The sequence below is a fragment of the Triturus cristatus genome, chromosome 12 (assembly GCF_964204655.1).
Source record: "Triturus cristatus chromosome 12, aTriCri1.1, whole genome shotgun sequence".
In the NCBI taxonomy this organism is placed as follows: domain Eukaryota; kingdom Metazoa; phylum Chordata; class Amphibia; order Caudata; family Salamandridae; genus Triturus; species Triturus cristatus.
Genome location: NC_140595.1, coordinates 170623880 through 170646371, shown reverse-complemented (window position 1 = coordinate 170646371; position 22492 = coordinate 170623880). Strand labels below are relative to the sequence as shown.

General features: G+C 45.8%; 1 protein-coding gene across 2 annotated transcripts in view; it reads right to left on the bottom strand.

Moving 5' to 3' along the window:
- The window catches only part of LOC146773002 (nuclear receptor subfamily 2 group F member 5-like), an 81644-nt gene that overhangs the window by 18752 nt on the left and 40400 nt on the right, over window positions 1-22492 (bottom strand). The window contains exon 3 of one of the 2 annotated variants that reach the window (XM_085637412.1): window positions 5677-6201. In XM_085637412.1, the coding sequence (XP_085493538.1) occupies window positions 5677-6201 (525 nt within the window). Of the gene's footprint in view, window positions 1-5676; window positions 6205-22492 lie in introns of both variants that reach the window. The other variant, XM_085637411.1, reaches the window with a different exon arrangement.

The following is a 22492-nucleotide window of genomic DNA, read 5'->3' as shown; positions in this document are numbered from 1 at the left end:
GACGTTTAACTCCGAGAAAACTCTGTCTCTGCTTTTGGACCGCCGGAGTAAAGTCAGGGTAGAAATTCACGTCCATATTATCAAGCTTGACCGGTCCCTGTAGCCTGGAAGTCTGCAGGATAGCGTCTCTGTCCCGAAAGTTAAAAATCCGGGCGATGAGAGGCCGCGGCGGGGCACCGGCCTTAGGTCTTCCTCCGGGGACCCTGTGGGCGCGTTCCACCGCAAAGAGCTTACTCAGCCCCCGGGGCTGGAGACGGGTGAGGATCAGTTCTTCCACAAACAGGTCTGCCGCCTCCTCCTCTCGTCCCTCCGGCACCCCCACAATACGAACGTTGTTCCTCCGGGCCCGACCCTCGGAATCCTCCAATCGACGGTCCATCAGGGCGCTCGCCTGGCCAAGCCGGTGCACCTCCTTTTGGAGGGCCACCACATCTGTTGTGAGGCTCGTGGTGGTGTGGGCCAGGGAATCGACCCGGTCATTTGTTTTGGACAAGTCGGCCCTCACCAGGCCCACATCCACAAGGACCGAGTCTATCTTCTGCGCCAGAGTATCAAAGCGCTGGTCCACCGAGGCCTTCATCTCGGCGATGGCGCCCATGACGTCCCGGAGGGTCAGATCCGCGGGCTGAGCAGATGCCTCAGTCGGGCCCGCCGGGGACGTACGCGATGCCTCTGGAGAGCCCTTCTGGAGGGTGTAGCGGTCCATGCTGTTGGACTGATGTGCCGGGCCACGGCGGGTCGTTTTCACCTTCGCCCGGTCGCCATCTTGCTTGGTGGACATGTCCGCACTCCCAAAGTCGTGCCAATCTCCTTGAAAGGGCCAACAAACCGGTTCACAGGTTCCGGGGGGGGGTGACCACTGGACCGCAGGACGACACACAGCCGGCGGGTCGGCCGGGCACTCGGACAAGTCCACACCACCGCACCCCGCTCCGCAATCCCGCCTCGCTGAGGGCAAGGAGGGCGCAAAAGCGAAAGTGAAAGCGCGGGGGACGCGAGTCGCCCAGCCCTGCCCGCCGCTGTTGTTCACTTTGTCCCCGGGTCGCCTCACAACTCCAATCCGGGGGGCCGGCGCGGAGAAGGCCGCAATCCTTCACTCGGTACTCCCGCTGGTGTCCGGGGTCCGATTCGAAAACGGAAAACGGGTGCCGCCTCAGCTCGGGTTCACAGACACAGTCCCCTCATCAAGGACAGGATATAATCAGGATTAATTCAGGAGGTCGCGGAGGTCCTCGGGAGCTTCGCACCTACGCGGCCATCTTGGTTGCGCGCTAGGCTCCTCCCCCCGGAATCGCTCTTTGTTGATCGAGTGCATAACGGCCTCTGAAGTGATCTCTGCAAGATGGAGGATTTCTAAAAAACCAAGTTGCTGGGGAGCCTTGCAGAGATCAACTTAAGGCCTTAGAATTGTGGGGAGGGTCACGATTCTGACTATTGTGGCCATCCTGAGTTGTACGCTTAAGCAAGAGATAGTACAGCAAACAAGTCCATTTCTACTTTGGATTGACATGGTTCTCTATGTGATAAACACAGTGGTGTAATGAACGTTTAAGGCCCCCCCTGCAATGTACATGGAGGGGCCCCCTCTCCGGATTCAATACAGGGTGCTCAGGCCTAAGTACTGTGCTGAGAGGGCCCCCTGCAGCTCAGGCCCCCCCACCCGCACTGCGGGGGATGCGGGGGCCTGTGTTACACTCCTGGATACACAGACACAATTTGTTAAAAAGAAATGCAACCCTGAGGCATTGCTACAGCTACCTTTTTAACCAGCCAACTCAGTGAAACATTGTTGCTGTGGAGATGTGGGATTTACTCCAAAAACAATACATTTGAAAGATTTGCCATTTAATATTCTTTTTAAAAAGGAAAAAATAGGTATAGCTACACCATTAAGCACTGCCTGAAGCACAGTATCATTTTTAAGTCCAGACATTCAAGTGGCTTACGCCTGTTTGGAAAATATGTGGCATACGGTGATGTCAGAGGTGTTGCCTTCCTCTGAGGCTTACCTAAATCAATATACTGCAGTAAAATGTATCTGGAGACCTGAGTTTGTCGAAGGTAATAGGTGAAGTCAAAAACCATCTCTGGGCCATAGTCTATAGTAAATGTATTGGTAGTGAAATGCTGTTTGTGATTGTGGATATTACATTTTAAAGTAATTTAATGTTGACATTTTGATGAACTTTGTATGTAACTATTTTCTGGCAGCTACACTAATTTGTTGATGGGGGCCAATGCAGTCTTTATTGGACTGTGAATTCCAGCTGGTATTGATGTTAGCTAATTTGCTGGCCTATTTTAAAAACCTTCAAAAGATGCCATGCCGAGTTGTCAGCTTCAGATATTAAAAGCCTGTGACATAAGAGCTGTAAATATATCTCTGCAGCAGGCACTCAACCTACAGAGCTATGTTACCAGTCTGTGTTTAGGGCGAGGAGCTATGATTTGGATTCTTTAATGCGACAAAGAGATTGGTTGGATGTAGTCCATTTAAGATGAATCTGATTTCCAAAATATTTTCAGATGTTCCGAGTAGATATTTCATATATTGTTCCAAGTCCTCCCTGATTTGCAAGTTGATAAATATTCTGGATTTTTGATGGCCCGGGAGATTTACTGCCTGAAGTACGAAATTTGCATTCCCAAAAAGTGGTTGCAAATTCAGCTCTGATATTTAGTAAATGGAAAACTCTTTTGTGAATACAACTTTGTGCTCATAGGTCAGCTCTCAAAATTGCGAATTGTAGTGTTTCACAATCCGAACTACCTCATCAATATTCATAAGGAAGGTTGCGAATTGTGACTCACCACACTGTCTTCACATGGATGGGTGGCCTCCTGGGTCAGTAGACCACCAGACCATATTTTAATAAAGAAAACGTTATTTGTTTTTTAATGACACCCTGTTTCCCTTAAAGGAAACGGGACTTCTTTTAAAAAGCCACATTTTTTAAGTTTAAGAGTAGAAAGTGGTCCACTGGCTACTCAGAAGCAAGCTTTTTTTTTACATTCACAAAGTGACCCTTAGACCTTTGAAAATGTGTTAACACCCCAACTCAGAAGTCAGTAACTTTTCACGATTCAGCAACCGCAGTACGATTTCATAATATTGATACATCCCTTAAGGAACTCCTATTAGGAAGGGACACCTGAAACACGCCCCTTCCAAACAGCAATTTATTATAGGTGTCTAAACCCATTTTGTGATTTGGTAACCTATTACTAAATAGCAAAATTTATATAAAACTTAATAGCCACGGTGAGGTTGCAAACCCTTTGATTTGGATCATTGCAGTCTTTATGAGAGCCAGATGTCTTTGTACATCAGCGCCTTAGTTCCTTAAAGTTTTGATTCCAAAAGTGCTTTAAACATTTCAAAAGCCCCAATAAACAAGCATTGGCAAAGTCATTGGTTATGTGAATGTTTAGGTCTCGCCTGACCCAGCGCATGCGCTGGTCTGGCGAAACTTATTGAGAGGGCTCCAAAAAGTGCTACCAGGCCAGCCTAGAGTTACAGTGCATGTGTGCGGGCGCGCACGCCGCGCTTTACCGCGATTCCATTCACGGCCGCACGGCCGCTTTGATGTTTGATCGTGATCACGATCACTTTCACTTTCACGGACGCTTGGCATAGCCAATAGGTCTCGCTTTTGGGACCTTATAAGTATTTAGTTATGCAACTGTTGCATGGCTAAACACTTATAAGGTCCCAAAGGCGAGACCTATTGGCTATGCCAATGCTTGTTTTTAAAATGTTGCACAGCGGTGCGAGCTGCTGTGATACATAGCTTAAAGTAAAAAAAAAAAAAGCAATATGACCTGGCCAGACCACGCCATATCACCTTTTTTTTAAACTTGAAGTTATGCACGTACAAACAAGTAAAAATTGCTATATTCCCTATATTTAATATGCAGTTTATATTATTGATCAAATGCACATTGCAGTTACCAGCCTGTCAAAGTGTAGCTAGCTGGAATACTGAGCATGGAGAGGCTGTGGTGTTACGGTCAGAGCAGCAGACTGTCGAGCTGGGGAACCAGCTTGGAGTCTCTGCGCCAGCTCAACATCCTGTAATTCTGGGCAAATCACTTAATCTCCCCCTGCCAGTAAAAATGAATGTGTACTTGTGTAATGTAACTGGCACTCATGCAAAGCACTCCAAGTCCTTCCAGTGGACGTTGCCCTATATAAAACAAGCTAAGATGGAGGTAGGAAGGAGACAACTAGCGATGGAGTGGGGATGGGGCATGCAGTGGTGGAAGCAAGGAGGGGGAAAAACAGGCCAGCAACGAATGGGGAAGGGCCATGCGTGGAAGGGGCATGCAGCGACAGAAGTGAGGTGGTGGTAGGGATGGCAGGCAACAAACAGAATGCAGATGCTGGAAATGTAAAAAAAATAAAAATAAAAGAAGAATAAAGTATGTAACAAGTGCGGGGTCAGTGGAAGGACACTGGCTGCCGGAAGAACTACTTGGTCCAAGCTCCACAGCAAGATGTGAAGCTGAGCAGGAAGCTGAAGTCAGGTGGAGGCGCTGACCAACAGGAAGAAAGGGAATTAAAGTCACGTGGGAGCCAACCAATGGTAAATACAGGTAAGTAATGGGCGGGCTTTAAGCCCTGCTTAAATATTTTTTCCGTTACAAGAGATTTTGTAAGAACAGCGCATGCGCCATGTAGGTAAAACCTAAAAAGTGTTAAAAGCAGAGCAGAGAAGGAGTTGGTTGTTTAGGGAAGAAACTAATTGGTGTGGTGGCTAAGGACGAATGCTCCACTCAGGGGATCTGTGTTTGACCCTTGGCGACAGGTTCAGAGTTTAGCTTGTCCACTCTGCGTTTCTGAGGGCAACAAATGAGTACCACTGAGTTTGGTAACGATATGGGTCCATTTTCTGTCAACAGCATCAAAGGACACATTTTATGGTGAAAGTCTACAAATATGTGAGGTCCTTTTAAACTTGCTGTAAGCCATATTTCAAACGCTCGTTAGAAAATGATCAAACTTTACTTCCTTCAATTACAAAATCTGCGTGGAAACATTTGTAAGTATGGCAAAGCTGCACATTTAAATGCAGGTTCACTGTATTTTTCAGCTACGTATTTACATGTTTGTTGAAACAAAGCCTTGTATTGTTCCATAAAGCGGCACTGAACCGAAAATACCATTTATAAAGTTTGGTCAACAATGCCATCTATTCAAACAACTTTTAAACCTTGCTGTTTAGGAAGTCTACATTTTTGATTCCTAAATCATTTTTAGAAACGTAGAAAGGTGTTTGATTGAAAATTCCTTAAAACGGTTATTCATTTTTTGAAGTTTCGATTTTTCTGAAAACTCCTCCTATTCTCTGAAAACGCATTTTTGATGCAATATTCTGACAAAATCAATTTCCGTGGGAGAGGATGTTGTTGAAAACAAACCAACTGTGGAGAAAAGACATTTTGAAAGATCAGACCTGGTGATCGCCCACTTTGTAGGAAAAGGTGCCCATTCTGGCGATTCACATGACCCGATTTCCCGATGCCATTATCTAGAGTAAAAAGCATGCGATTGGCTTGGCCTTGGACTTTGAATGCAAGACCATGATCCTTGCTTTCTATAAGACCTGGCAAACCCTTTAAACAGGCTCACACTTGCTTCTGATGTGCACTTTACCATGACTGGCCTCCACTCACCTGGTGAAAACAGAGCAATGGCTTTTAGGCAGGAGTACTCCGCCGAATCCACGTGCAGGACTTTCAGTTTCTCCACTTGCTCCTGAAAGATGCGTATGTGGTCCATGAACGCGACCACCCTATCGGCAGACATGGGTGAGGCGTGTAAGCCAGCAGCGGCCAACAGAGGTGCTACGTGCAGCGGCATGGAGCACTGGGCCGCATTGAGGACAAAGAGCTCGCTCCACGTCATGCGCAGCAGGGACACCTGGTCCGTGAGCTGGAAGTCGGGGAAGAAGGGGATATTTTTGGCCCACTCGATGGCGCTGAAGAGCAAGCGGGCTGCCAGCTCACAGATGTTCTCGATGCCCATGATGTTGTTGGGCTGCAGGCACTGGGCGCCATAGCGGGAAGTAGGGTAGGGCTCTGCCCGGAGGAGTAGGGAGATGAACCCCGTGAGGTATGAGTGGCCGTTGTAGGGGTCTCCGTTGCTGAGTGCGTACTGGCCAGGGCTGGTCTGTGGATGTGCCATTCGTCCACGCTGGACTGCTGTGAAGGAAAGGAGAAATATGGATCACTATTCAACCTCAGAAAGCAGAAACCAAATATCTTTCATGGAAAAAGTTACTTATCTGCAACAGCCGGCTTTGCAGCTTACGGTGTTATATGTTTGCAAGTTGCACGCTCTGTGGGCCTTATTTATGAGGCTTTGCAACAGTTATGTGCTTCCGGTGCATCACTTTTTGTGACACATCGTGGCGTAAAACATGCCCCCAGTTTCGGCCTATTTACAAAGTGACGCATCTAAGCAGATGCATCACTTTGTAAACCCATGCGCTACATTATACCTGCGTCAGGTATAATGTATGCAGGGTGGGCGTTCCCACGTAAGTAAGCCTCGTAGAAGTGTCACAGTGAAATCTATGACATTTCACTGCGCCACTTATAGGATGAAAATGCGTCAATATCATACGCCTGCCTCACAGCAGGCGTAAGACTGACGCAGGCCCTTTCACATGGGCATTGCCCAATGTGAAAGGACATATTGCTGGAGTTGCGTCACTTTTGTGACACACTCCAGCAATGCGTCACTTTTGCGTTTACAGATATGACGTATCTGTAACTCCTTGCGACATGATGCATCATCCAGTAAATTTGACACATCCATTATGTCGCAAGGAGGGCGCACTGAGAAGTGATGCATCGCTGCTTTTTACGCAGCGATGCGTCACTTCTAATAAATGAGGCCCTGTATGTGGAGCAGGACACTGCCTGGCAGGAGCTTCTACAAAGCACGCGCCTCATGCATGTGTTTTAAATAAGGCTTGCACCACAGTGTCAACTTTGGAACACAGTGGAACCCAAGGAAACATACCTGTCTTGGGATTATCTTGGCAACCACTTAATAACGCCACTTTCTTCCCCTTATCTAAAATTGAGATATTAGGAAATGCACCATACTGGTAGACTCCCGACCTCCCCTAGGGCACTGTAAAAATGAACTACCGCTGATGCTGTCAATCTAAATTTGACTTTAAAATTGAAAGATCCTTTTTTGCATACCTCAGTTACACACAAAAGCCTTTTTGAATTGGACCTCAGTTACTACATTAACTATTTTAATCCGTTTGCTCCAGGGTTTGAAGCACATGCATTTTGGCTGAGACTTCGGTCAATAGAAGTCCCTTATGTGCCAATAGATGGATTTTGAAATAAGTTATTTTTAAACGTACAAGTGTCACGAGAGAAGATGTTCCTCTGCAGTCGAAATGTGCGCACTGACGTCAATTAAAATTAGTCTGGTCGAGCAGTTGCTACCCCTGGCTTGCCCTTTGCACTCCTGGCACTCGTCACGTGCCGCCCCTCGTGCTCGGGGTCATCAGAGGAGCAAGGTACTGCCAGAGCGTTCTAGAACGTACACAGCGTTCCTGTTTACATCCGGTAGAACCCGCCCCTTCCCTTCTACTCCCAGATCTGCAAATCAACTACAGCCTGGATCACTCCGGGACATTATCGAGGTCAAAGTCCTACATCCCCTGGTATTTTAGTCATTTGTCCATGCATGCGTCCTGCTTTGTTTAGTTTTTTTTTTATTTGCATAATTCAACACCCTTGTTTAAATCGTCGCAACAATGTCAAAGTTCTTTTTCCCCAGCTTACTGGCATTTTTTTCTAACTGAAAATAAATATGTGGCAAGATCTAACAAAAATTGGAGCTAGCTATATTTTTACTGCAAACCTTAACTCTCCCAACAAAAGTAAGGTTTAGCAAACAGCTGTCAATTGCACAGGATTGTTATAGGCACTTTTCATAAACCATACGAAATAGAAGTTATTTGGAAGCTTGGGGAAAAGTTGTATTTTTAAATAAAAAAATTCAATGTCTCACAACCCTTTAAAATAACACATTGTTTCCTAAAAATGTATATCACTGGGTGTAAGGACAATTTGATTGTTATATGGCAAACTGTCCGTGCACCCAATCATTTCTAAAAGGAGTCAGGCAAAAAGTGCACTCCAAGCTCTGTACTGCTTGGCCATGGGGATGGCATTTCAAGTGTATGGTTTGTATGTACATGCCAATAATATAGTACGAACCTAGTCAAAAGGCAGCGGAGTGCTGTACATGGTCAAATCCAAAACCCCCTGCCTGGTCCTTCAGCCTTTTGGGGCAGAATGCTTTTGTTATAAAAAATAAAAAAAAGTAATTCAACGTTAAGGGCTGGGTAAGGAACTGATCAATCAACAAAAAACACCACAATTCTCAAGCCATTACAACACATCTGCAGTGGTCTTGGCACTGTAGGCACTAATCGGTTTGAGCTACTCAATGCGGTAGGAAAACACCATAGAAATACCAATATATTACCATTTACATGCAAGATGAAGGCCCTGTGCCCTTTTATGCGGTAGACAAACAGGCCTACAGGGGAATTAAGCCAACCGGTTGGTATCTCTGTAAGGCCAGCAGGGCTGGGGAAGAGTCTAGTCAAATGTCAGGCTCAACTTCTCATTTGATCGATTCCTCACCCTTCTCTCCTAGGCCTTCAAAGACCCTGACCTGTTTTAAACTCTTTCAAGTTCACCCCTAGAGCGTTGCATTTCAATTGCTTTTTGTTGTGTTTGGGAGTTAAAATGGCACTAACAAAGAGAAATCTTTACCCAGACAGTGTTACCATGTGTATAAATGACAGACTAATGAAGCAACACTTTCACAAAATGTGCAACATTATGCCGTATAATTTACGTATTCTTATCACATAACTTAGTCAACCCTGCCGCATAATTTGGTCCTTTCCTGCTGCATAATTAAAGTGGCCCTGGATATAATACACATATAATACAGTAGACTGCATATCCTCTAAATAAGGTCCTAAATCTAATCCCTCAGCTTTACCCTCGCAGATACTACCTGCGTGCACTGTTTGCTATTTTTACGTTTATCAATACGGCTTATAATCAGGGCCGCTGGAATTATGCGGCAGAGGAGCTCCAAATTATGTGGCAGGGTTGACTAAATTCTGCAGCAAGAAAATTGCAAATTATGCAGCATAATATGGCACCTTTTTTGACAATATTACTTCATTATGTTTACATTTTTACAAATGGTAATACTGTCTGAGCAAAGATTTCACCACATTAGTACCAGTCTAACAACCAAACAAAAAAATAGAAATATGAACTGAAAGATGACGAGTTAACCTTTGCGAAGGCCGTTCAACACTGCGCAAACACATGTTGCCACATTTTTAGTAATTTTGTATCCGTTTTAGCTATATTTTTTCTGTTAAAATCTACAGATTAAGCAGCAGATGATGGATTATGTGGTGAATGCGACGAAAACCAAAATTATTTGATCATGCCGTGGCCGCAGAACCGCATAAATCCAGGGGCCCTGCCTTCAGTCTGTGCACAATGTACTTCCAGTCACTGGTCCTACCTAAAACACACCAAATGCAACAGAGCACTCGAATGTTTCTTTCCCACGGTATTTAACTGCGGACACTGTTTTTACTGCCACGAGCTTGCAATGCTTGGATAATCAAGCACACCCTTGAAGGAACGCTTATGGAAGTGTCCACAATACAAACTTTACAAAATAAAGGAATGCAATTCCGAGCCCTACCGCTAGGTGGCAGAATAACGCACAGCATCGGAACTAATCCTAGTCATGTTGCAAACTTTGACTTTTCCGCGCCCAGATGACCCCTCTAGGGCCAAGGGTTCTCTCGGTCATGTGGTGGGACCTCTCCCACTGTGAACATAGGTCCGGAATCTGCTGATGTGGGATGTCTCATTGTAAAACAGGAGAGGGTGACAGGTGCAGCTTGTAGAAGGAGAAAGGTCAAACTATTCTGGGTGTGTCACCTGCCCTGGAATTTTCTTCAACCATTAACATGTCTAAGAATAGCTTCTGGCGCGCAGGGACCCCCTATCCTGTCACGTGTCGCTGTGTAGGGTGTCCCAGCCTAACAAAGCCATCGCAACAAGTAACAAGCATCGGAGCTGGTGTCAGGTGGTCGCAGGTTCCTTAATCAAACACCAAAATGTGATCAATAGATTCATTCTTTTGTCCCTGCAGCTATAATAATAATGGACATTAAGAGCGTCCCCAACAACTAAGTTGTTATTTAATCTATGTGAACTTTAAAAAAAAAAAAAAAAATCACAGGCTTAGTTCTCCAAGTTGAGTAATTTTGGGATCTGGAGAGGAGTTTAGGGGAGAGGAGTTGGCCTAAGGGCTAGGGCGGCCGACCTCGGAACTGGGTTTGAGTCTCGGCAATGACGCTGAGCATCCTGTGATTCTGGGCAAATCACTTCATCTCCCTGTGCCTAACAAAAATGAATGTGTCCTCGTGTAACGTAACTGCTGCTATGTAAAGCGCTCTGATACCCAATTCGGGTCAAGTTTGCGCTATATAAAACTATGCAAAAAAAAAAAAATGATTCAATTAAATAGGCAAATCTTTTAATCTAAGAATTTGGTTGCATTGAAGCCCCAATCTTTGTCTCCATGCACAAGGTTCGAAGTACAGCTGTAAAAATTAAATCTTCTCTCTACACCCTCAATATTGGAAAAGAAGTGGGATTTGACTAAATGTATATTCATGGTTCTTGCTTTTTGCTGTAGCCAAAAACCAATCGTCTGTCCTCAAAATAGGGACGTTTACACTAGCTGGGCAATTTTTCTTTAAATTGATATCTAAAGAAACCTACAGTTGAAGGTGACCAGTACACTTATTTTGACGTTTCTAGGATGGCGCTGCAGCACAACAATGTGTGGTCCGTCAGAGCAAGAAATTGTTTAAATTCAGCAAATTATTCCGCAGACGATGCTTTATGTGGCAAGGACCGAAAATCCAGATTTACACAGAAAAGGCAAATTGTATTTTTCCAGTGGCTGGGCCTCCAGTTTAAGCACAAACAGAAATGTTGCTGGCCTCGTCCAAGTTTAAAAGTCTTTTTGGTTCAAGCTTCCCGCCTAGACTGTTCATTTAATTTTCACAACTCCCATCACACCTGCTTTGTAGTCTTATTAGCAGTTTATAAGGAAGATAAGCCACTCCTACTTGCTTTGAAAGTGGACAATAAGTGGTGGAAAGTGTGGCACGTGATCCGTAATCATAAGGCTGGGGACAGTTATTTGGGATTCTTACACTAAGTGGGGTGGAGAGACAGAGGTCAGTAAGCTGCTATCAGCAGCCACCCCCTCCAGCCCCGATCATCTGGGTTTCAGTTCATGGACTCAGCACCAATGTGAGCCATAAGCCGCTCTAACTAGGAACATCACGTACTATGCACCGAAAGGAGTGATGAATGCTCTAAGGGGCAGATTTACACGGAACTGACGCATCTGCATGGATGCGTCAGTTTCCTTGCGCCAGTGCCAAATGTCCTTACGCCACCATGGATGCGCTGTATTTACAATACAGTGCTCCATGACGCAAGGATTAAAAGATGCGTCATAAATACTGACGTATCTGTTGGCACAAAAGTGACGCATTGCTGGAATTGCTCAGGAAAGTGACGCAACTCCAGCAATGTGCCACAACTGATAGGTGAGTCCCATCAGGCACGCAACGCACATTGGGCTCAAAGTGCTTCAGCCCCCCCCATCATGTGTGGCAGCCCGGGCTGAGACAGCTTCCCTGCGCACACACAGCCGTACCCGAGCACTTCACAGGTCTTTAAAAGACCAATTGCTTGTTAACGAGGCCTTGCTGTTTTTTCACCCCTTCTTAAAGCCCCTGCATCTCCACTCTGCCTATTAGCCCCCCCGAATTTTTTTCCTAGCCCCCCTGAAATTTTGCACTAGTTTCACCTCTGAGTCTCATACAAAAAACCCTGCGTCATTCCTTACACCTGGTCTGAGCAGGCGTAGGAATTTTGACGCAGTGAAGGCATAGAGTGACTCAGTGAAATGTTGTAAATGTCACTGCGTCAGTTCTACATGTTTTTTTGCGAGTGAACGCCCACCCTGCATACATTATACCTGGCGCAGGTATAATGTGATGCAGGACTTTACAACATGACGCATCTCCCTAGATGAGTCACGTTGTAAAGTGGCCGCATTGTTTGTGCCACTGTAGCGACAAAAAAAGTGACGCAAAGGCAGAGCACGGGGGCGCAAAGGGCTTGTAAATCTGCCGCTAAGTAAGCACATAATGTCCTCTGAACCAAAGACAGAGGAAGGCCTCTATTGGGACAGGAATATTCCCTGCATGGTTAACAGGTGTTTACTTTTTCCCTGAATGCCTGACTCCATGTGAAACTGCGATTCTGGTTTTTAGATTGGTGCTGGCATCTGGCTAACCAAACATGGGTGCAGGGCGATGTCTTGTCCCTCACCATGCAAGTTCCAGGAGCTGTTGTGTGACTTACAGGGGCAAGAACGCGCCTTTATATGAGTCAATGGACTGCTGTGCTTTCCGTGGTCTTCATGTAAAGTGGAGGTGGCAGTGTATGTTGTTTCGTGAACTTATGATATGACTCTGGGTCTCTGAGGTTGTGGTCCACTGGCCTCTCTCATTTAACCCCTTGGCTGCGGCAGGAATTCCGCCGCAGCGCTGGGGGGGGTTTGGGGGCAGCGCGGTGGCGCTGTGCTCATGACGGAGCCACTCCGTCATGAGTCACGGTTGAGCTGTGCTCATGACGGAGTGGTTCCGTCACGACTCCGCCCACTGCGCTAATCGCCCGCACAGGCGGGGAATTAGCGCCGCGTGGGAGGAGCGGCCGCCAACGGCCGCGGCATGACGGCACCACTCCGTCATGAGCACACGGCACCCGTGGCTCATGACGGAGTGGTTCCGTCATGAGCAGGGAAGGGGTTAACGTTCTGCTCTTATGTAATACCCAGGCCCTCTCTCTGGTATTCTGCGTTATGAGAAGTGTGTGTATGTTTAGTACATGTATGGTAGTCAGACTGTGTTAGGCGTGAGTCTGAGTACCAGGGGCCGTGGGATCCATTTTGGATGCCCTGGTTTAGCATCGCACAAGATGGTGGGTGAGCGAGCTTCCCGCTACAGTGGAAGTGTATCGCCCGCATTCCTGTGGATGGAAGGTGGAGACCCAGACACAGAAGTGAGGAAATCCAGTGAGAACATTCCTTGCAAAAGGCTGCGGAGTAGTTCTTCCTGAGCACTGCCATTTATTAGGTGATAGGGGTCGGGCAGGGTTGGGACTACATCATCTGCTCAAAGAAGACTCAAGGCAGGTCCTGCCCCTTTTCAGTCGACGGCGGCCCCGGTTAATATGCAAAGTATGGAGAGCGGCGTCAAAATGACATTCAAGAGGGAACCAACTACCAGTTCTGAAGCTCGAGGCCGTAGATCCTCGTCCCCAGTCTTGAACATGTGACTAAAAGTGGAAATACTCACCAGCAAAGTATAGTGAGGGGAAGCGCATGCAATCACTAATACCATAGGGTACGATCATTATTAGGTGTCACATTGACACACGTTTATAACCGTGCAGAATGAGGAATAGGTGCAGAAATCGCAGTTTGTGCACTATTTTTTTTTTTAAATCCATTAATACCAGTACTTTGAGGAATGTATATGTTCAGATGTATATATATATTTACACACACATATACACACACACAGATGTGTGCTGAATAAAACCCAGAGATATGTTTCACTAAACTAGTAACCCTACTTCGACACTAACATTTATGGATTTACACAAAAATCGTAATGTTCACCTAAACAGTAAAATAAAAACTACACATGTCCAGGTGATCTCTGAAATGAGCCCTCCCCAAGACACGAGCATTCTGGCTCCCAGTCTCGCCTTTTCTCCATTCCAGGGCAGCGTCTCAGCTGCTGAATGCGTTTGGGTGAAATTCCTGTCCTGTGAGCAAGATGAGGCTTGACAAACAAACCCTGTGAAGGACAGGCGAGTGACCGCCAGGGCCCCCAGCCCCCGGGGCCGCCTCACCTTTCACTCACTGTGGCGTGTGGGAGACGCGCACACCTGCGCCAGGGAGAGGGGAACACGTCTGCAGTAAAACGTGACAGAGGGCAGAAAGGTTCAGGCTGCAAAACAGGCGGTCGTTAAAACAGTGAATGCCGACGAAACGGCGCATGGCAAAACAGACAGGAGAAGGAGTCCAGAACACACCTTAAAAAGAAAGAGAACGAGTCTGGAAAGTTACAAGCATTTGCAACCCAGTGGGTCTTCCTTTTGATGTCAATGCTGTTTTTTTTTAGACATTTTTTAGCAAAACGTTATTGTTGGGGAAGCCGCCAGGACCGCATCAATCTGAATAAAAACCAGACTAAAAGCAAATCTATTTTGTGGCCTCCAAAAGCACACATTGGCATAGTAGTCCCTGACATTGAAGGGAACTACTTTGTATGCGGATGTGGTCCTTGTGAAAGGGAAGAATCGTGTCACTCACAGTAAAGTTAGCCAATGGCTAAAGTAGGCTGGCCCAGTGCCCTCCAGACCAATGGATGAAGAGGGCTGGCTCAAAGACCCAAATAGTTTGTATATTGTACACAAGGAAATCAAAATGTATTGGCCATCGCCAGACCTACAAAACAGGAAAAGTAGGAGAAAGGTACACAAGGTAAGAAAATGTTCAAAATTATAACCCACCTTTCCCATACTGACAATTGCCCATTCTGACCACCCCGTGGCCTTTAAGTCTCCAGATAGATTCGCGCTCATGTACCATAAAATATCAGACTAGGTTCCCGCGTCCACTGCAGAGCTTTGTTTGGAAGCAACAGGCCAAGGTTTAGACTTAGCCCTTCATTCTTCTCAGTTTGAACACAATAACCACTAAAATAGAAATAATATATTTTCCTTAAACAACAACCATTCCAGTTTCTGTGGTGCACTATGTGAATTTCCTATCACATTCTTCTTTACAGGGCTCCTTATTATAAGATGGCCGTCCGCGTGTCTGCATATGCACAAATGCACGGTGCTTATATATGTAGTTAATTTTCTTATGCTCAAAAAATCCATTCAATGATGGCTGTTGTAAACCTGCATGCTGCCTCGTGGGAAAACAAATAAGCATTGGCAAATGCAATATGTTTCACGAAAAAATGCTTTTGGCCTTTGCAAGTACTTGCTTTATTGTGTGTAAATGGCACAAAACTGTCTTTATGCACAGGAGTATAATGGTTACTTTGCAGAAATATTTGCTTCTGGGCAATGTTGTTAGTTTTTTTTCAAAGTCAGTGTATTATTCATAAAGCCCACAATGCCATGTTCCCATCTTTAAGGCGCGTAAAACAAAAAGTAAAATCAGACCCTGCAATTTAATGTGAACAAAAAAGTAGAAACAAACTACAATTTAAAATCAAAAGAAATAGCCCAGAACCTGCAGAAGGGTATGAAACCATGTTAGCTAGTCAGAACTGGAGACAACCAGAACCAAAAGAAGAAACCAGTTCTCCGGACTGGAGCAGGCACATTTTGAGTTGCCTTTCATGCACCTTCTCTCTTGTGGAAATGTGAAATTTACTAAAGGTGCATTCGACATAAAAAACAAAACAGCCTTCCTCACAAGACATAATGCAAATGTGTGTAAAAAAAAGTCAGAGGGAGAAACAACAGCTATGGGACAGCTCGCTACATATTTTTTCTGCAGCCACCTAAGGGATTTAGCTCTAAATTTTGGTTGTAAAACGGTACATCGCATGCAATTACTTTGCATGCCTTTTACACGCACATTTTAGCACGCATGTTTTTACAGCAAAAATGCATTTAAAACGTATGCCAATACCACGCATTGTTTTTATAAAAACAATATTTGTGGGGGGAGACCCCCAACTTACCTTAAATGCGTTTTATTGGTATGCGTTTTAAATGCATATTCTCTGTAAAAATATCCGCGTCCAAAAATGCGTTGTAAAGGCTTAACGAGGTAAAAGCCTCGTTGTAAAGGCTGTTTCCCCTTAATTTTGGCAGCTACCATTTTGAAATAGCCATTATAGTAAGAAATCGTGCTGTAATTTGCACCGTTTGGACCATTTTTCCCCAAATATGGAAACTACCAGGCTCTTTCGCTCACTGGTGTTGGTTTGAATATTTTTGCCAAGGGGCTGTTCTGGTTCCCCATCTCGCCTTACAAGCACTCCATTTAGGCCTAATTTTGAGGGGATCAGCACGTGTTTGGAAGTGCCCCGCTTCCTCCCCGTGGGGCTCTGACAGGCCTGTGTTTCAGCCGCACATCAGGCTTTCAGCGGGTCTCCTTTTCAAAACACTGGCATTTGTAGAGAGGGCTTTTAAGGGCGCCTTCTCAAAGCCTCTGTTCTGCACTGAAAGCTTGCACACAAAGGGTTTATCTGGTCACTGAAAACATGGATTATTGGGGGATCTGTATGGTGCAACCCCACAGTGACACCCAGGTATACAAAAAAAAAAACACACACTTTTTGTTGGCTTTAGCCTTTTTTTTAAGCAACAGCATTTTATTGGATTGAAAGATGTTTTAAGGTGCATTTTCAGTAGATGTCTTGATTTATCTTGCTATAATAACAATAATCTGATCCTGGAAATTGGGATAAGTATTTTTTTATTCACAAGTGCATGAGTTAAGTAGTTAACAAGCCCACATCTGATTCTAAGTTTTTTTTAAACATTTTATATTGTTTTGCTTGTATTAACACCTTGGCGGCAAGAGTATCCAGGAAGGTGCAGGAGGGCTGGATCCATGCCAGTTTATCCACTTCAAATACATTTACATGCACAATGAATCTAAATTGAACTCATTTCTATACTAGCAATATTGCAGAACATCTGAAGTGCATCTGTCCCTCCTAGGCTCCTGTTGGACACCCTTGCTTTAAAAGAAAGCAAGAATAAAAGTGAAAAAGAAACTGAGTGCTGACTCCTACATCCCACCCAACAGCACCCAGAAGTGACTTTATCTAACGCTTGTGCAGTTGCATGCCCAATCTCCCAAAATAAAAGCGTGCTAACATTGTGGTTGCAAACTCCAACTATTACTTACAAATAATAGTATGTGCTTCCCTTTTTCCCCAAGGGAGAATCACTTTAAATGTTTTAGAGATAGCCTACAACGCACCAGTGCCTTTGTGAGGCCCTGAAAAGGTTCTTGAACAAAAGGTTTATCCGTCCAGAAACAAAACAAAAGCTTTTCATTAAACCCAGTTTCGGAAAACAAAGCCTGCTCCGATGCATCCCAGTGAATGTGACACACCACCCTCCTGAGGGCGCCATGAATGGGATGTCTGTTGCGAACCACAACTTTCTTTAAAAAGTCGCAGTCAGCTATGTTATATGTGGCTACTGGCTCTTTTCCGCAGGGAATCAAAAAAATGCATTAAAAAAAAAAACCTTTTAATCATTTGGATCAATAGATCACTTAGCCTTCCCTTTTTAGGAGAACAGACCCCCAGCTTGTTGCAGAAATGTACCAGTGAGGTGGCTGTGGCGGAATTCACAGAGAGGGGGCCAAGGAGGGAGGCATTCTTAAAAGAGTTACAGGCAAGTGTGAGATCAGCTAAAAGCTCAGTTCTGACCCTAAACAAAAGAATACTTTGTATAGTCAGTGACCCTTAAGTGCCCCCTCCTTTCAAACCCTCTTTAAGTTCTCTCACAGCCCCCTCAAATTCCAGAGTTGTGCTTTACAGGGCTCTGCTACCTGCCACAGAGGGAGCTTTCACAAACCAGCAGATTTTGGGGGCAAAAGAATTATAAAAAAAATATTGAGTAGCAGTAGGGTCAACCCTGTGCCTAGTCAAGTACTTTCCTGGACGCCACCAGCTGTCTAAAGCAGCGTACCTTTATTCACAAATAGTATTTGTTTACATCGTGAGGAAATCCAAAATGGCCGACACATGGCATGCCGGAGTGATATAATACATGTAAATAAATACAAAGCATAGTCTACAAACTGAAGTAGCTCTTGGCACTTAATGTCTAATATGATTTATGTATTCTGGAGTTCCTGTAAAGCGCCTCCAGTCATCACTAGGTAGTCTCAGAGTGTTGCTGTTCAGATATACAAGAGTTATGTAGTACAACAAAGACATACTGGGACCAAGAAGCATGTAAGCTGGATACAGCAGTTACTTTACGGACCAGGGAAGGATATAAGGTTGTATCTTGCCTGCTGGGGTTCACCCTTTGACTCCAGATCACTGCAGCAGGCACACCAGCACAGGCACACCAATACACTGGGCCATTGGGCGGACAGAAACAAGTAGTTTGGGCTCTTGGGAATAGCTACATGTTCCAGCAGCAGTTTTGAAACCCTTCAGGCCTGGCATACTTCGATTGTTTGCTATTGTCTTCCGCTCACGTGTTTCCAACGACACGTCAATCTTATGGGATAAGCGGTCCCCTTTCCGTGGCCAATGTCCCCATCAACAGTTAGAGAAACAAATCTGGACCGACTTCCACTGTCCTTATAAAGACGCGTGTTTGCGTAGTCTGTCCAAATTACGATATTTATTCGCAGAGGCATATAGAGCTGTAACTGCGAAGGCCATTATGGGCTCCCATTCGGGGTACCGCAACTCCCGCTTTCTATGGATACCTAAGTAGATTATTTATAGTTTGTGGAAAATCCCAAACCATGAGGCAGGAGAAATGGGTGGAGCCTCTTGCTATGCACGACCCACCTCAATTCTCCGAAGACTGCGTTGGCAACTTATTCCTCAGCAGATTCCGAGCACTATCAATGGTCTATAGCGCCTTGAAGCTAGATTGACAGGAATACTGAACGTGTAATTTCCAGCGCGATTCCTCTCCTTCGTAATTTAGCTCAAATAATCCATAGCTGCTGGCTACACCTATACTCCGGGGAAGGGAAAGCGTGGCGAGTGGTGGGGGCCATCGTAAGTACTCAACTTCCTGTACAGCTTAAAGGCGCACAAGATATTAAATGTTCAAGACAAACTACAAAACCCCATTTGTTCACCAGATTCTGAGTCGAAGGGAAAGTGTGTTTGGAGCACCTGGGTTCTATGGGGATTTGGCACCCTACAAGTACTTGAAGTGTGCATTATTGTATGCCGTAAACACCTATATCCTGTACACATCGGGAAGTTTAAAGGCCATTTGTGAAAGAGTAGGGTCAGTGAGCTTGTCTTGAAAGGAGAGGCAGGAATAGTGATGCTGCTCACAAAGACGTCCCTACACTTGTATCTTCCTCCCGGCTTGGGTAGTATTTAACCCTGAGTTTGCCAGAGTAAGAGAGAATTACTTCTAGAGACAAGTTGTATGAACCTGGTTCACCGACGGTAGTACAGAGTCTGCAAAGAATAGTGGAAGAGAGGTGGAAAAGCATAGACTCCGAAGGGAGCCCAGGGCAGCAAGAGAGAGGCTCTGATGAAAGGGGGACAGGCGCGAGCGCTTGTGCGGAGAGCTGGGCCAAGAGGAGAAGTGAAAGTCCCAGGCTGCGATGAATGGCGGGACAAGTGCTGAAGAGCAGAACAGAGCTTGTGACGGAGGGTTAGAACAGGAAGAGGACAGAAAGTGTCAGTGGTGATTGATGAAAGTGTTCGACAGGGTGAGGAGGGAGAGATAAGAGTCTGGGATGAAGAGATGGACCGGGTGAAGACAGAAAGACAAGAGAGTCTGATGAAGACAGAAAGAGAAGGGAGTGTGATGAACAGGGGGGAAGGTTGAGGAGAGAAAGAGAAGGGAGCCTGTGAAGGGGAGTGGGACATGGTGAGAGAAAGACAAGAGAGTCTGATGAAGACAGAAAGAGAAGGGAGCCTGTGATGGGGAGTGGGACATGGTGAGAGAAAGACAAGAGAGTCTAAGAAAGACAGAAAGAGAAGGGAGCCTGTGATGGGGAGTGGGACATGGTGAGAGAAAGACAAGAGAGTCTGATGAGGAGAGAAAGAGAAGGGAGCCTGTGATGGGGAGTGGGACATGGTGAGAGAAAGACAAGAGAGTCTGATGTGGAGAGAAAGAGAAGGGAGTCTCTGATTGGCAGTGGGACATGGTGAGAGAGTCTGATGAAGACAAAAAGAGAAGGGAGTGTGATGAACAGGGGGGAAGGATGAGGAGAGAAAGAGAAGGGAGCCTGTGATGGGGAGTGGGACATGGTGAGAGAAAGACAAGAGAGTGTGTGATGAATAGTGGGGCACGGTGAGGAGAGAACAAGAGTCTGTGATGGAGAGTGGCACCGGGCGTGAAATAAAAGGCAGATTCCTCGATGAAGGATGAAACAAGGCCAGGAGTGAAAGAGAGAGTCTGTGAGGAATGAGGCCATGGCCGGAAGTGAAGGGAAGCCTATGATGAACGGTGGGACACGGAGAATGAACAGTAGGACATAGCGAGAAGACAAAGGTCCTGCGGTGTGAAGTGGGACAGGGTGAGGATAGAAGGACAGTCTGTGATAAACAGGACAGGTCAAGACGTGAAGAAGAAGGTATGAATCCTCGGGTCAACAGAGGGACAGAACGATGATGAGTTCGCTTCTAGAGCCGCTCAGGGCTGTGCGGTGATGTAACCACCCAGGTACCCCAGATATGTGCCATAACCCAGCATGCAGGGGTACGACCACTCCGACAGCTCACAAGCACGGGGACCAAAGCAACCGTGCAGGTGGAACAATACCAGCCCGCGCAGGTGGAACAATACCAGCCCGCGCAGGTGGAACAATACCAGCCCGCGCAGGTGGAACAATACCAGCCCGCGCAGGTGGAACAATACCAGCCCGCGCAGGTGGAACAATACCAGCCCGCGCAGGTGGAACAATACCAGCCCGCGCAGGTGGAACAAAAGCAGCCCGCGCAGGTGGAACAAAAGCAGCCCGCGTAGGTGGAACAAAAGCAGCCCGCGCAGGTGGAACAAAAGCGGCCCGCGCAGGTAGAACAATAGTAGCCATGCAGGTACAACAACATTTGAAACATAGCGAGGAGTGGTAGAAACTCTAACAGACTAATATTTGAGTCATCAGCTCTCATCCTCATCATTCACAGAGACCCACAGGGGTTAAGTGAGTGTAAATTCAAAAGCTTCATTCGGCAGGAGGGAATCCTTTTGGGGCTGGCACCAATGGCAGCACGCATAGGGCGTGCTGCGGGGCGGTGGGGAGGGGCAGGGTGGGGGGTAGTAAACTCAGACATACGACGGAACGGAGGAAAGTAATTAAGTTCCTCACTTCCGTCGTATGTCTGAGTTTACTACACCCCACCCTGCCCCACCCCGCCTTGCAGCACGCCCAATGCAAGCCGCCACTGGCTGGCACTGGTGCTGACTCTTGACCTGGGAACCTCACCGGCTACGTTCCATGCTGCAGATGTGCCTTGAATTCCTGGTGCAATTGATGGTTTCACCGCGACTGGTTTTGGTAAGTGACAGTGCTATTGTTAGAAATCCCAAAACCTGCTCCACTTTTGGGAAGAGTATCATGATGCGGTAACAATCCCCTTGCGTGCTTAGACAACCTGTCAATGGAGGAGACCTGGTTTCTATGTCTTTGCCTTGGACACGGTAAGGCGCTTTGTTACTGATATGCAAATGCCACAAACATACATAAATATATGCATACATACATACATGCAAACATACATAGCTAAGCCCTGTCCCAAAGAACACTAAGGGCTGGAATCAAGTGAGCTTCAAGCGTCCATGTCAACATGCTATGTTCTGGATAAGAAGGGTTTCAGAGTTGAAATCTGCGATCAGATCACCTTAAAAGGTGGGTCATTGATGAGTAAGGAAAGCATGCTTAAATTGTGCAGGTGGGGGGTCACATGCACTCCTTTTTGGGGACCAGACTTATTTTTCCATCACCAGACTTTGACTCAGGGATAGAAACGTTGAAAACAGAGGATGAAGGAGCGATGCAATTATAGGAAAACAGCGAGAGTGAGCGGCAGCGGGGATTGAAAAGCATCTGCGAGAGTTGGGGAAGGAGTCGGGAACTCTAGGTTGGGAAAAGAAAGCGGCATGAGGTTGAATAAAGTCTTGGAAGCCTTGGTATTAACCAGTCCTCTCTTTGGCAGCGCTGGGCGGCCAGCTAAAAAGAAAAAAATTGAGCATAAGCATTTATTTATTTCGCCAATGATACTCTGTCCAACAAATCACAGCAAGGCGTGACGTCCAGATAATGTTCAAATATTTCATCGATGAGGCAAATTAATTTTATTTTAGAAAAAAAAATTTCAGAATGGTCTATGATTGAGGAAAAATTGATTACTAGTGAAAGAGAAAAGCCTCTTTGTGCGGGGGGGGGGCGGTGCCATGTCACTCATTTTAAGTGGCCCAATAAAAAAATAAATATATATATATATATATATATATATATATATATATATATATAAACAAAAAGTGACAGCGACCCTTGAATGCAGGTGAGATCTGTGTTGTGACTCGTAGGACAAGCATTCAA